General features: G+C 42.2%; 2 protein-coding genes across 20 annotated transcripts in view; both read right to left on the bottom strand.

Annotated features, from left to right (window-relative positions):
• Positions 1-3,992: 3,992 nt before the first annotated feature.
• On the bottom strand, positions 3,993-6,522 carry LOC118938744. Of its 17 annotated transcripts, none has more exons than XM_036943597.1 (7): positions 6,422-6,522; positions 6,032-6,130; positions 4,787-5,634; positions 4,640-4,699; positions 4,493-4,552; positions 4,346-4,405; positions 3,993-4,258 (listed from the first exon to the last, which is right to left on the bottom strand). In XM_036943597.1, the coding sequence occupies exons 2-7, from the start codon at positions 6,070-6,072 to the stop codon at positions 4,188-4,190; spliced, it is 1,140 nt and encodes a 379-aa protein (XP_036799492.1). In that variant the 5' UTR covers positions 6,073-6,130; positions 6,422-6,522; the 3' UTR covers positions 3,993-4,187. The 17 variants fall into 17 exon arrangements, with proteins under 17 accessions (XP_036799492.1, XP_036799491.1, XP_036799485.1 ...); XM_036943596.1 differs by lacking the exon at positions 6,422-6,522 and adding an exon at positions 6,196-6,327; XM_036943590.1 differs by lacking the exons at positions 6,032-6,130; positions 6,422-6,522 and having other exon boundaries at positions 4,787-5,761.
• Positions 3,996-15,279, bottom strand: part of LOC110510432 (plastin-3) — a 65,418-nt gene continuing 54,134 nt past the window's right edge. The window contains exons 10-16 of one of the 3 annotated variants that reach the window (XR_005036022.1): positions 14,997-15,192; positions 10,910-10,988; positions 10,502-10,753; positions 9,129-9,252; positions 7,632-7,756; positions 4,377-7,321; positions 3,996-4,229 (exon numbers count right to left, since the gene is read on the bottom strand). Coding sequence is in view for 1 of the 3 variants with exons in the window: in XM_036943589.1 (XP_036799484.1) it covers positions 7,189-7,321; positions 7,632-7,756; positions 9,129-9,252; positions 10,502-10,753; positions 10,910-10,988; positions 14,997-15,192 (909 nt within the window). In the remaining 2 variants the exon portion in view is untranslated. Of the gene's footprint in view, positions 7,322-7,631; positions 7,757-9,128; positions 9,253-10,501; positions 10,754-10,909; positions 10,989-14,996; positions 15,193-15,279 lie in introns of all 3 variants that reach the window. The other 2 variants (XR_005036021.1, XM_036943589.1) reach the window with 2 other exon arrangements.

The raw sequence follows: 15,279 nt of genomic DNA, 5'->3' as shown, positions 1-15,279 counted from the left end.
GTCTTTTTAAAACTTACAGCAACCAGTGATTCCCTCCCTCGTTGTTCTGCAGTATGGGGGAAAAACGGGAACAAATGCTCCAAAAACACACAAATATTTCCTTCTAGAAATGTCAGAGCTCTCAGTAGAGTGATGCAGGTCTTTAGAGGTTGTACACATGTCGTGTCATTCGGAACTTGATCTGCAACGTTATATTCCATTTTGTTGCGACTAACGACACCTCTCCTTCCATTCCAGCAGAAGGCTACCCGGAGAATGGAACAGCTGGACACGGAAACCGTTTGAGTCTCACCAAATGGAATATAATATTGTGGATCACGTTTGGAATGACACAATTCCATATGTACAACCTCTAAAGACCTGGATCACTGTACTGAGAGCATCTCCATTTATCAAATGTGGTCAGAGTTTTCGTATAGAGGGTCTGACGCAATTGCAAAGCCTCCAGAGGCCAAGTCAAGCTCCCTGCCGCATCCCTGTGTGCCTCTCAAATGTTTATATATATATAATTTTTTATTTAACCTTTATTTAACTAGGCAAGTCAGTTAAAAACAAATTCTTATTTACAATTACGGCATACGAAAAGGCCTCCTGCGGGAACGGTGTCTAGGATTAAAAATAAAAATATAGGACAAAACACACATCACGACTAGAGAGACACCACTATATAAAGAGACCTAAGACAACACAACATGACAACAACATGGTAGCAACACAACATGGTAGCAGCACAAAACAGGGTACAAACATTAATGGGCACAGACAACAGCACAAAGGACAAGAAGGTCGAGACAACAATAAATCACGCAAAGCAGCCACAACTGTTAGTAAGAGTGTCCATGATTGAGTCTTTGAATGAAGAGATTGAGATAAAACTGTCCAGTTTGAGTGTTGGTTGCAGCTCATTCCAGTAGCTAGCTGCAGCGAACTGAAAAGAGGAGCGACCCAGGGATGTGTTCGCTTTGGGGACCTTTAACAGAATGTGACTGGCAGAACTGGGGTGGTATGCGGAGGATGAGGGCTGCAGTAGGCATCTCAGAGAGGGGGGCCTAGGTAGGGTTGCAAAGGGTTGGAAACTTTTCAGTAAATTTCCAGAATCTTTCTACGTGAAGTTAAGCCCTGGAATTTGGGGAATTTTGTTTAAATTCATCAAAAAAGTTAGCTTATAACAGTGAACCTTTTTGTGGGATAAACAAGGCAATTCTAGGTCTTGTGACATTGGATAAAGGTCTTGGGACATTTGGTTAAACTATCCCCAGTTCAATGGAATTGTAACCCTTTACATGCACAGTGCTTCCATCACACGTACGGCTGATTCTCAAGATCTTGCACACTAATGAGATGCTATTGAGCCCACACTACTACACTGTCTGAGCCCAGGACTACATGCTTTCTGGTAAGTTTTGATTACAATACTGGGTGGGGTGAATACATTTTAAATTACATACATTATATTTGTTAACAAGTAAATAGTAGCCTACAGCAAAGTGTGTTTAAATCATTTCTAACTTCTTAACAATGTGGGTTTTTAGCTTCCTTGAGCCTGGTAACTGAGGAGTGTTAATTCACCCATTTCCATGTGTTTAATTTTAAAACATTTATCTTACAAAGAAGTTGTTCAATTTAACTGCTTAACTATTTATCTGCACATGGAATTGTATTTGTTTTTTTTTACTCATTTTTTCTAATCTTTACAGGAAAATGTCACGGGCACTATCTGATGTGTGGAGACATTTCACTGCAGCTAATGTAAACTCAGCAAAAAATGAAACGTCCCTTTTTCAGGACCCCGTCTTTCAAAGATAATTAGTAAAAATCCAAATAACTTCACAGATCTTCATTGTAAAGGGTTTAAACACTGTTTCCCATGCTTGTTAAATGAACCATGAACAATTAATGAACATGCACCTGTGGAACGGTCGGTAAGACACTAACAGCTTACAGACGGTAGGCAATTAAGGTCACAGTTATGAAAATTTAGGACACTAAAGAGGAATTTCTACTGACTCTGAAAAACACCAAAACAAAGATGCCCAGGGTCCCTGCTCATCTGCGTGAACATGCCTTAGGCATGCTGCAAGGAGGCATGAGGACTGCAGATGTGGCAAGGGCAATATATGGCAATGTCCGTACCGTGAGACACCAAAGACAGTGCTACAGGGAGACAGGATGGACAGCTGAACATCCTCGCAGTGGCAGGACACGTGTAACAACACCTGCACAGGATCGGTACATCCGAACATCACACCTGCGGGACAGGTACAGGATGGCAACAACAACTGCCCGAGTTACACCAGGAACGCACAATCCCTCCATCAGTGCTCAGACTGTCTACAATTGGCTGAGAGAGGCTGAAATGAGGGCTTGTAGGACTGTTCTAAGGCAGGTCCTCACCAGACATCACCGGCAACAACGTCGCCTATGGGCTCAAACCCACTGTTGATGGATCAGACAGGACTGCCAAAAAGTGCTCTTCACTGACGTGTCATGGTTTTGTCTCACAAGGGGTGATGGTCGGATTCACGTTTATCGTCAAAGGAATGAGCGTTACACCGAGGCCTGTACTCTGGAGCGGGATCGATTTGGAGGTGAAGGGTCCGTCATGGTCTGGGGCGGTGTATCACAGCATCATCGAAGCTGTTATACAAGCTGAGCTTGTTGTCATTGCAGGCAATCTCGGCGCTGTTCGTTACAGGGAAGACATCCTCCTCCCTCATGTGGTACCCTTCCTGCAGGCTCATCCTGACATGACCCTCCAGCATGACAATGCCACCAGCCATACTGCTCGTTCTGTGATTTCCTGCAAGACAGGAATGTCAGTGTTCTGCCATGGCCAGAGAAGATCCCGGATCTCAATCCCATTGAGCACGTCTGGGACCTGTTGGATCAGAGGGTGAGGGCTAAGGTCATTCCCCCCAGAAATGTCCGGGAACTTGCAGGTGCCTTGGTGGAAGAGTGGGGTAACATCTCACAGCAAGAACGGGCAAATCTGGTGCAGTCCATAAGGACTGCCGTACTTAATGCAGCTGGTGGCCACACCAGATACTGACTGTTACTTTTGACTGTTACTCCTCCTTTGTTCAGGGACACATTATTCCATTTCAGTTGGTCACGTCTGTGGAACTTGTTCAGTTTATGTCTCCGTTGTTGAATTTGGTTATGTTCATACAAATATGAACATTAAGTTTGCTGAAAATAAACACAGTTGACAGTGTGAGGACATTTCTTTTTTTGCTGAGTTTATTTAGCTGGCTAGTTAGCCTGCAGGATTACATTGTTACTAGCAAGCTAACTTGGTAACAAAGGATAAACTGTTGGCTAGCTAACATTAGCTAGAAAAGCACATTTTAGCTTTCGCTTGCAACACATTGAGTATTGAATTCATTATTTAGGCTAGCTGGAAACAGGACATTAATGTGCAGAATGAAGAACTTGCTATTTTCAATTTACCTTGTTTAGCTTTTTTTGCTGCTCGTTCCTGCAGAATTTTGTTCTTCCTCTTCGTCCTCTTCTTCTTCTTCCTCTTCTTCCATCACTTTTTCCCCCTCACATGTTTTCTAATCCTGTCAGACATCTCCTCCCCTGTCTGCTCTCAGTCCTCCCGCCTCCTCTCCATTTTCATTGGTTGTTCATAATAATTCCTGCCAAAATAATGATGGGCAACTGGGCATTTTTATACATGACCATAAGCATGATGGGATGTTCATTTCTCAATTAAGTCAGGAACAACACCTGTGAGGAAGCACCTGCTTTCAATATACTTTGTATCCTTCAGGTGTTTCCTTTATTTCGATAGTTACCTTCACATATAGCTGATAAGCACACATACACACTCCTCTTCCAGTAACTCTGTCTCCACTATGCCCTCTAGCTGAGCAATCAGAGTTCACAACAAAGAAAACGCGTACCACGCTCAACTCAACACTCAAACATCCACACACACTATGCCTGGCATACTCCATCTGAAACAAACATGAAAGAACAGAAGCATGTAATATCATGAAGAGTTGTATTTCATCTGTTCAGGATCAGCATGGTGTCTGTATAGACAGGACTCTGTAACACAGACAGGCTTCCAGTTTCTCTCCCCAAATCCTTCCTCACCACAGCAACGATAGTATGTTCCATTACACAACACTAACTGGTCAGGGACATTTAAAGCTTTGATTTTCAACGACTACATTATTTCAGCAACAAAAAAGATTGTTTATGCATAGTTGATTGGCTACCTTTCTGTTAAAGGCATGGCCAAATATACCAGTCAAACATACTAATAACATGGAATGCCATATATACCAGTAAAACATACTAATAACATACTAATAACATGGGATGCCAAATATACCAGTCAAACATACTAATAGTTGATTGGCTACCTTTCTGTTAAAGGCATGGCCAAATATACCAGTCAAACATACTAATAACATGGAATGCCATATATACCAGTAAAACATACTAATAACATACTAATAACATGGGATGCCAAATATACCAGTCAAACATACTAATAGTTGATTGGCTACCTTTCTGTTAAAGGCATGGCCAAATATACCAGTCAAACATACTAATAACATGGAATGCCATATATACCAGTAAAACATACTAATAACATACTAATAACATGGGATGCCAAATATACCAGTCAAACATACTAATAGTTGATTGGCTACCTTTCTGTTAAAGGCATGGCCAAATATACCAGTCAAACATACTAATAACATGGAATGCCATATATACCAGTAAAACATACTAATAACATACTAATAACATGGGATGCCAAATATACCAGTCAAACATACTAATAGTTGATTGGCTACCTTTCTGTTAAAGGCATGGCCAAATATACCAGTCAAACATACTAATAGTTGATTGGCTACCTTTCTGTTAAAGGCATGGCCAAATATACCAGTCAAACATACTAATAGTTGATTGGCTACCTTTCTGTTAAAGGCATGGCCAAATATACCAGTCAAACATACTAATAGTTGATTGGCTACCTTTCTGTTAAAGGCATGGCCAAATATACCAGTCAAACATACTAATAGTTGATTGGCTACCTTTCTGTTAAAGGCATGGCCAAATATACCAGTCAAACATACTAATAGTTGATTGGCTACCTTTCTGTTAAAGGCATGGCCAAATATACCAGTCAAACATACTAATAGTTGATTGGCTACCTTTCTGTTAAAGGCATGGCCAAATATACCAGTCAAACATACTAATAGTTGATTGGCTACCTTTCTGTTAAAGGCATGGCCAAATATACCAGTCAAACATACTAATAGTTGATTGGCTACCTTTCTGTTAAAGGCATGGCCAAATATACCAGTCAAACATACTAATAGTTGATTGGCTACCTTTCTGTTAAAGGCATGGCCAAATATACCAGTCAAACATACTAATAGTTGATTGGCTACCTTTCTGTTAAAGGCATGGCCAAATATACCAGTCAAACATACTAATAGTTGATTGGCTACCTTTCTGTTAAAGGCATGGCCAAATATACCAGTCAAACATACTAATAGTTGATTGGCTACCTTTCTGTTAAAGGCATGGCCAAATATACCAGTCAAACATACTAATAGTTGATTGGCTACCTTTCTGTTAAAGGCATGGCCAAATATACCAGTCAAACATACTAATAGTTGATTGGCTACCTTTCTGTTAAAGGCATGGCCAAATATACCAGTCAAACATACTAATAACATGGAACGCCATATATACCAGTAAAACATACTAATAACATACTAATAACATGGGATGTCATATATACCAGTAAAACATACTAATAACATGGAATGCCATATATACCAGTCAAACATACTAATAACATGGAATGCCATATATACCAGTAAAACATACTAATAACATGGAATGCCATATATACCAGTCAAACATACTAATAACATGGAATGCCATATATACCAGTAAAACATACTAATAACATGGAATGCCATATATACCAGTAAAACATACTAATAACATACTAATAACATGGGATGCCATATATACCAGTAAAACATACTAATACCATACTAATAACATGGAATGCCATATATACCAGTAAAACATACTAATACCATACTAATAACATGGGATGTCATATATACCAGTAAAACATACTAATAACATGGGATGCCATATATACCAGCAAAACATACTAATAACATGGAATGCCATATATACCAGTCAAACATACTAATAACATGGAATGCCATATATACCAGTAAAACATACTAATAACATGGAATGCCATATATACCAGTAAAACATACTAATAACATGGAATGCCATATATACCAGTAAAACATACTAATAACATGGAATGCCATATATACCAGTAAAACATACTAATAACATGGAATGCCATATATACCTGTAAAACATACTAATAACATGGAATGCCATATACCAGTAAAACATACTAATAACATGGAATGCCATATATACCAGTAAAACATACTAATAACATGGAATGCCATATATACCAGTAAAACATACTAATAACATGGAATGCCATATATACCAGTAAAACATACTAATAACATGGAATACTCTATTGTGTAGGTATGTTTTGTGTAATTTGGTCAATAATCTAAACTAGGGACATAGGGACCCGTTTACGACTGAACCATTCGATGAAAAATCTTTGAATCAAAGCAACACACTCTCTCTATCTGTCTGTCTGTCTTTCTCTCTCTCTCTGTCTTTCTCGCTCTCTCTCTCTCTCTCTCTCTCTCTCTCTCTCTCTCTCTCTCTCTCTATATATATATATATATATATATATATATATATATATATATATATCTGTCTCTCTCAATCTCTATCTCTCTCTGTCTCTCTCTCTCTCTAATCCTACAGAACCTTCAAGTCCAATCTCTCAACTAAGAACTGTTGTGAGAGCGATTCCAGTCATCCCCCACATGACATGTCCTTTAACAGCCATAGTCCAGTCTAATGTTCACCACAGAGGGCAACGAAAAGCTACAGCATCACATACAGTGTGACACAGTGTCTTAGGTTAAAGGCAGATATACAGAGTCATCAAATCAGCTGTGGAGCAATATGGCCACTGTCATTCATTCAATATGTATCTAATATAATATGGCTGTTTTCATTGTTTAAACCAGAAGCCTTTTAGCAAACAGGCTAGAGGCTGAGGCACAGGCTGATGGTGTGGCTGAAGTGCTATTCCCTCTTCATACCCCGTCCCATGAGGCAGGCGAACACAGTCATCACCATCTTAGGTTTCACCTCCACCAGGTCCTCTGGTAGGGCGTACACACGGGCTCCGATCTTCCTTGCCATGGACACAGCGTACCTGGAGGCAGAGGTTACAAGTCAGGGGTCAGTAAACCATATAACACTAGTTATTACAGTATTGTACCAGACTTTTCCAGCCCAAAACCTATACCGTAGTGTCCCAAACGACACATTGCAGTGTGTGTGTCTGCGTGTGTGTGGTACATGCGTGTGTCTGCGTGAGTGTGTGTGTATGTGGTGCGTGTGTCTGCGTGTGTGTGGTACATGCGTGTGTCTGCGTGCGTGTGTGTGTATGTGGTGCGTGTGTGTGTATGAGGTGCGTGTGTGTGTATGTGGTACGTGTGTCTGCATGTGTATGTCAGACTGACTTGGCATTGTCCAATCTGTCGACGTCGGAGAGCGTTCCAGTCTTGACAAGGTCATAGTTCACGCTGCGTGGCTGGATGGAGTCAATCAGGTCCAGGACAGGAAGACTATTGCTGATACCACGATCCTGGAGAGAGTGAGAGAGACACACACACACACACACACACACACACACACACACACACACACAGCTGTAAACACTACTTTCAGAGTTTATAGCTATATAGAAGCACTGGGTTTAGAGCTATATAGAAGCGCTGGGTTTAGAGCTATATAGAAACACTGGGTTTAGAGCTATATAGAAACACTGGGTTTAGAGCTAAAGAGAACCACTGGGTTTAGAGCTATAGAGAACCCCTGGGTTTAGAGCTATAGAGAACACTGGGTTTAGAGCTATATAGAACACTGGGTTTAGAGCTATAGAGAACACTGGGTTTAGAGCTATAGAGAACCACTGGGTTTATAGCTATAGAGAACCAATGGGGTTAGAGCTATAGAGAACCACTGAGTTTAGGGCTATAGAGAACCACTGGTTTTAGGGCTTTTTAGAACCACTGGGTTTAGAGCTATATAGAAACACTGGGTTTAGAGCTATAGAGAACCACTGGGTTTAGAGCTATAGAGAAACACTGGGTTTAGAGCTATAGAGAAACACTGGGTTTAGAGCTAAAGAGAACCACTGGGTTTAGAGCTATATAGAAGCACTGGGTTTAGAGCTATATAGAAGCACTGGGTTTAGAGCTATATAGAAACACTGGGTTTAGAGCTAAAGAGAACCACTGGGTTTAGAGCTATATAGAAGCACTGGGTTTAGAGCTATAGAGAAACACTGGGTTTAGAGCTAAAGAGAACCACTGGGTTTAGAGCTATATAGAAGCACTGGGTTTAGAGCTATATAGAAACACTGGGTTTAGAGCTATAGAGAAACACTGGATTTAGAGCTATAGAGAAACACTGGGTTTAGAGCTAAAGAGAACCACTGGGTTTAGAGCTATAGAGAACCACTGTGTTTAGAGCTATAGAGAACACTGGGTTTAGAGCTATAGAGAAACACTGGGTTTAGAGCTATAGAGAACCACTGGGTTTAGAGCTATAGAGAACCACTGGGTTTAGAGCTATAGAGAAACACTGGGTTTAGAGCTATAGAGAACCACTGGGTTTAGAGCTATAGAGAACCACTGGGTTTAGAGCTATAGAGAACCACTGGGTTTAGGGCTATAGAGATTCACTGGTTTTAGGGCTATAGAGAACCACTGGTTTTAGGGCTTTTTAGAACCACTGGGTTTAGAGCTATAGAGAACCACTGGGTTTAGAGCTATAGAGAACACTGGGTTTAGAGCTATAGAGAACACTGGGTTTAGAGCTATAGAGAAACCCTGGGTTTAGAGCTATAGAGAAACCCTGGGTCTACGGTTTAGTAACTGAGAGTTCCTAGTGATTCACAGATCACACAGTATAACAGACATTATAAAGCCACCCTGTTCCATATGTCTTGTCACCTTGAAGCTGGAGATCTTAGAGTTCTTCCCGGCTCCAGTCAGGGTTCTGTTGACCCAGTTGATGATGAGGTCATCGTTAGCAGCCTCTCCATGTCCAAGGTCCTCCAGAACATTCAGAGTGTATCTGAGGAGGTTATCTATTAGTCAGGTCTGATAGAGGATCAGGAGGTTATCTATTAGTCAGGTATGATAGAGGATGAGGCAAAGGTTATCTACTAGTCAGGTCTGATAGAGGATTTTTATTTATTTTTATTTCACCTTTATTTAACCAGGTAGGCCAGTTGAGAACAAATTCTCATTTACAACTTCGACTTGGCCAAGATAAAGCAAAGCAGTGAGAGTAGTGGCGAAGTAATTACAATTTAGCAATTAAACACTGGAGTGATAGATGTGCAGAAGATGAATGTGCAAGTAGAAATACTGCTGTGCAAAAGAGCAAAAAAACAAATATGGGGATGAGGTAGGTGGTTGGTTGGATGGACTTTTTACAGGTGGGCTCTGTACAGCTGCAGCGATCGGTAAGCTGCTCTGACAGCTGACGCTTAAAGTTAGAGAGGGAGATATAAGCCTCCAACTTCAGTGATTTTTGCAATTCGTTCCAGTCATTGGCAGCAGGGAACTGGAAGGAAAGGCGGCCAAAAGAGGAATTGGCTTTAAGGATGACCAGTGAAATATACCTGCTGGAGCGCGTGCTACGGGTGGGTGTTGTTATGGTGACAAGTGAGCTGAGATAAGGCTCACCTTAACCTAGCAAAGACTCATAGATGGATCAGGAGGTTATCTATTAGTCAGGTCTGATAGAGGAACAGGAGGAGGTGATCTATTAGTCAGGTCTGATAGAGGAACATGTTATCTATTAGTCAGGTCTGATAGAGGAACATGTTATCTATTAGTCAGGTCTGATAGCGGAGCAGGAGGAGGTGATCTATTAGTCAGGTCTGATAGAGGAACATGTTATCTATAAGTCAGGTCTGATAGAGGAACATGTTATCTATAAGTCAGGTCTGATAGAGGAACATGTTATCTATAAGTCAGGTCTGATAGAGGAGCAGGAGGAGGTGATCTATTAGTCAGGTCTGATAGAGGAACATGTTATCTATTAGTCAGGTCTGATAGAGGAGCAAGAGGAGGTGATCTATTAGTCAGGTCTGATAGAGGAACATGTTATCTATTAGTCAGGTCTGATAAAGGAGCAGGAGGAGGTGATCTATTAGTCAGGTCTGATAGAGGACCATGTTATCTATTAGTCAGGTCTGAGAGAGGAACATGTTATCTATTAGTCAGGTCTGATAGAGGAGCAGGAGGAGGTGATCAATTAGTCAGGTCCCACCCCCTCTCTCTATCTCCCCCCTCCCTCCCTCTCTCTCTCCTACCTCCTCATCAGTTGCCAGACCAGAGCCAGGGTGAGGGTGGGGTTTCCGTCGTTAAGGTCCTGTCCTCCGATGCCGACCAGAGAGAACCCTGCCTTGGCCTTCCCGAGGTCCACTGCGTAGTTACAGTTCTCCAGCTTCTTCATGTTGGCCCCTAGCTTGGGGTAGGGAGGGCGGTTGACTTTGTGGTCCCAGTCCACTGGAACCTTAATCCTCTCATACAGCTGGAGGATGACCAGCGCATCTAACAGATCACTGGAAGGAGGAAGAGAGGGGGAGGGGGGGGGGGGGGGGAGAGGGGGGGAGAGGGGGGAAGTAGAGGGAGGGGAGAGAGGGGGAAGAGAGGGGGGAATTAGAATGTACAGTATATATGGTTGACATGAGGGTTGATATTATAGTTAAGGTAGTTACCCGTATATATGGTTAACATGAGGGTTGACTCCCAGAGAATTCATCCAGTTCCTGAAGGTTCTCTCCTCTCTCGTCTCACCTGAGGAAACAGGAGGAGTTACCACAGGGTGTGTTTAGTAGGGGAGAAGTGTGTGTGTGTGTTACCACTGGGTGTATTTAGTAGGGGAGACGTGTATGTGTGTGTGTGTGTGTGTGTGTGTGTGTTACCACTGGGTGTATTTAGTAGGGGAGACGTGTGTGTGTGTGTGTGTGTGTGTGTTACCACTGGGTGTATTTAGTAGGGGAGACGTGTGTGTGTGTGTGTGTGTGTGTGTACTGTACATGGGGCAATATGTTAAAGATGTCAAAACCTCCACCTTGACACCAGCCAGCTGAAGATAATTGGGGAAAGAAGCTGGCTAGTTTGCTAGATATCCTAGGCTACTTCCAGACACAAGACCTGGTTAGACTGCTAGTTATCTGTAGAAAGGTGAGTGACTGTAACTGTTTTGACAGGGTGAATGTCCAAACTCTTCCCACCTTCAAAGAGCGGTGTTCTACTACGCTCCCATTGGCTAGCTAACGTTGTCTAAGTTCAGTCAAAACCACACCCCGTTATTCAGAGCGGTGTTCTACTACGCTCCCATTGGCTAATTAAAGTTGTCTCAGTTCAGTCAAAACCACACCCCGTTATTCAGAGCGGTGTTCTACTACGCTCCCATTGGCTAGCTAACGTTGTCTCAGTTAAGCCAAAATCACGCCCCGTTATTCAGAGAGACGTTCTACAACGCTCCCATTGGCTAGCTAACGTTGTCTCAGTTAAGCCAAAACCACGCCCCGTTATTCAGAGAGACGTTCTACAACGCTCCCATTGGCTAGCTAACGTTGTCTCAGTTAAGCCAAAACCACGCCCCGTTATTCAGAGAGACGTTCTACAACGCTCCCATTGGCTAGCTAGCGTTGTCTCAGTCACAGGCGATCAGTGCAGAGACGATGACCTTCCAAGGTAAGGATGGAAAGTGTAATTTAACAGCTGCCTACAGTAATGCAGACCTATTATCATCATGTTTGGTAACATTTGCCCATGTATTTATATTCAGTGTTTCAATGAGTTGTAAAAATGTGTCTGAGAACTCTGCTGAATTCCCTCTATTGAAGGTCAGCTAAGTTAACCCAGACTACTTAACGTTACCAGGTCGGTATTTGTAGTTGTTATATTATCATTAGTAGTCTATTATCAGGTTAATGCATATTCTAATTATTCATAATTTCTAAAATATTTATTAGCTAATCATTCAGTCGAATACGCTCTGCTACAGCCATTGAATCTGTCTGAGCGTTAAGGGACGTTAATGGCTAACTCGGTCCACGTCATTATGTTATTATATTTTTCAGCCTTGAAATACAAGGGCAAATGTTATTAATCAGTGACTGAAATTTCACCCAACGTGATATTCACTTCCTGACTTGGAGAGCGCTCAAAGCGTTGTAGAACGTCTCTCTGAATAACGGGGCGTGGTTTTGGCTTAACTGAGACAACGTTAGCTAGCCAATGGGAGCGTTGTAGAACGTCTCTCTGAATAACGGGGCGTGGTTTTGGCTTAACTGAGACAACGTTAGCTAGCCAATGGGAGCGTTGTAGAACGTCTCTCTGAATAACGGGGCGTGGTTTTGGCTTAACTGAGACAACGTTAGCTAGCCAATGGGAGCGTTGTAGAACGTCTCTCTGAATAACGGGGCGTGGTTTTGGCTTAACTGAGACAACGTTAGCTAGCCAATGGGAGCGTTGTAGAACGTCTCTCTGAATAACGGGGCGTGGTTTTGGCTTAACTGCGTTGGGAAAAAGAAAGACGCTTCCCAGACGCATTTCATAATGAGGAGAATGAAACCAAGGCTAAATAAGCAAGTTCAGCCCCCTTTTAAAATGAGTGTAATTCAGTTGAGAGTCAGCAGGGGGAGTTCTATACACAGATCTACAGAGAGCAGAATCAGAGGTGTGTTTATGAGTATTTACTGATATACTCTATACAGCATATCAGATGTCAGTTCATCACCACGGATACTAGGTATATCTACAGGGGGTATATCTACAGGGGGTATATCTACAGGGGGTATATTTACAGGGGGTATATTTACAGGGGGTATATCTACAGAGAGCAGAATCAGAGGTGTGTTTATGGAATATCTACAGGGGTACTAGGTATATCTACAGAGAGCAGAATCAGAGGTGTGTTTATGAATATTTACTGATATACTCTATATAGCATATCAGATGTCAGTTCATCACCACGGATACTAGGTATATCTACAGGGGGTATATCTACAGGGGGTATATCTACAGGGGGTATATCTACCGGGGGTATATCTACCGGGGGTATATCTACAGGGGTACTAGGTATATCTACAGGGGGTATATCTACAGGGGTACTAGGTATATCTACAGGGGGTATATCTACAGGGGTACTAGGTATATCTATAGGGGTACTAGGTATATCTACACGGATACTAGGTATATCTACAGGGGGTATATCTACAGGGTGTATATTTACAGGGGGTATATCTACAGGGGGTATATTTACAGGGGGTATATCTACAGGGGGTATATTTACAGGGGGTATATTTACAGGGGGTATATCTACAGGGGTACTAGGTATATCTACAGGGGGTATATCTACAGGGGTACTAGGTATATCTACAGGGGGTATATCTACCGGGGGTATATCTACCGGGGGTATATCTACAGGGGTACTAGGTATATCTACAGGGGGTATATCTACAGGGGTACTAGGTATATCTATAGGGGTACTAGGTATATCTACACGGATACTAGGTATATCTACAGGGGGTATATCTACAGGGGGTATATTTACAGGGGGTATATCTACAGGGGGTATATTTACAGGGGGTATATCTACAGGGGGTATATCTACAGGGGGTATATTTACAGGGGGTATATTTACAGGGGGTATATCTACAGGGGTACTAGGTATATCTACAGGGGGTATATCTACAGGGGTACTAGGTATATCTACAGGGGGTATATCTACAGGGGTACTAGGTATATCTATAGGGGTACTAGGTATATCTACACGGATACTAGGTATATCTACAGGGGGTATATCTACAGGGGGTATATTTACAGGGGGTATATTTACAGGGGGTATATTTACAGGGGGTATATCTACAGGGGTACTAGGTATATCTACAGGGGGTATATCTACAGGGGTACTAGGTATATCTACAGGGGGTATATCTACAGGGGTACTAGGTATATCTATAGGGGTACTAGGTATATCTACAGGGGGTATATCTACAGGGGTACTAGGTATATCTACAGGGGTACTAGGTATATCTACAGGGGGTATATCTACAGGGGTACTAGGTATATCTACAGGGGGTATATCTACAGGGGTACTAGGTATATCTATAGGGGTACTAGGTATATCTACAGGTGTACTAGGTATATCTACAGGGGGTATATCTACAGGGGGTATATCTACAGGGGCACTAGGTATATCTACAGGGGGTATATCTACAGGGGTACTAGGTATATCTACAATGGTACTAGGTATATCTACAGGGGGTATATCTACAGGGGTACTAGGTATATCTACATTGGTACTAGGTATATCTACAGGGTGTATATCTACAGGGGTACTAGGTATATTTACAGGGGTACTAGGTATATCTACAGGGGGTATATCTACAGGGGTACTAGGTATATCTACAGGGGGTATATCTACAGGGGTACTAGGTATATCTACATTGGTACTAGGTATATCTACAGGGGTACTTGAGAAGAGTCATGAGACCATAGGCTTACTAGTAAAATACGCATGAGTGTGTACTTCCGAGGTACTCTGGGCAGAACAGAATTGACTTGGTAGTACATGGGGCGGCAGGGTAGCCTACTGGTTAGAGCGTTGGACTAGTAACTGGAAGGTTGCAAGTTCAAACCCCCGAGCTGACAAGGTAAAAATCTGTCGTTCTGCCCCTGAACAGGCAGTTAACCCACTGTTCCTAGGCTGTCATTGAAACTAAGAATTTGTTCTTAACTGACTTGCCTAGTTAAATAAAAACATGTAGAGTATATAATAAGTGTACCCACCCTCCAGTTTGGCCCAGTCCAGGTCCTGCCCCTCAGGCTTGGTGAGTGATGGGTATTTATTAAACAGGTTGGCAACGAAGGCCAGGTTGAGTTTGGGGTTCCCACAGACCACATCAGTAGGGGTCACAAACTGTCTACAGCCCAACCTGTCAGCCTGAACCAGCATACTCTCTGCCCTACGCAGGTCATCTTTCTCCTGGAGAGGGGGAAGAGAGAGAGAGAGCTGACAGTTATATACACTGATTTAACAAAAAAACAGAGCAAACTAGAATGCTTTTTGGCC

The sequence above is a fragment of the Oncorhynchus mykiss genome, chromosome 14 (genome assembly GCF_013265735.2).
Source record: "Oncorhynchus mykiss isolate Arlee chromosome 14, USDA_OmykA_1.1, whole genome shotgun sequence".
Lineage (NCBI taxonomy): Eukaryota > Metazoa > Chordata > Actinopteri > Salmoniformes > Salmonidae > Oncorhynchus > Oncorhynchus mykiss.
Note: the sequence above shows the minus strand (reverse complement) of the source record. Positions and strands in the feature narration are given on the sequence as shown.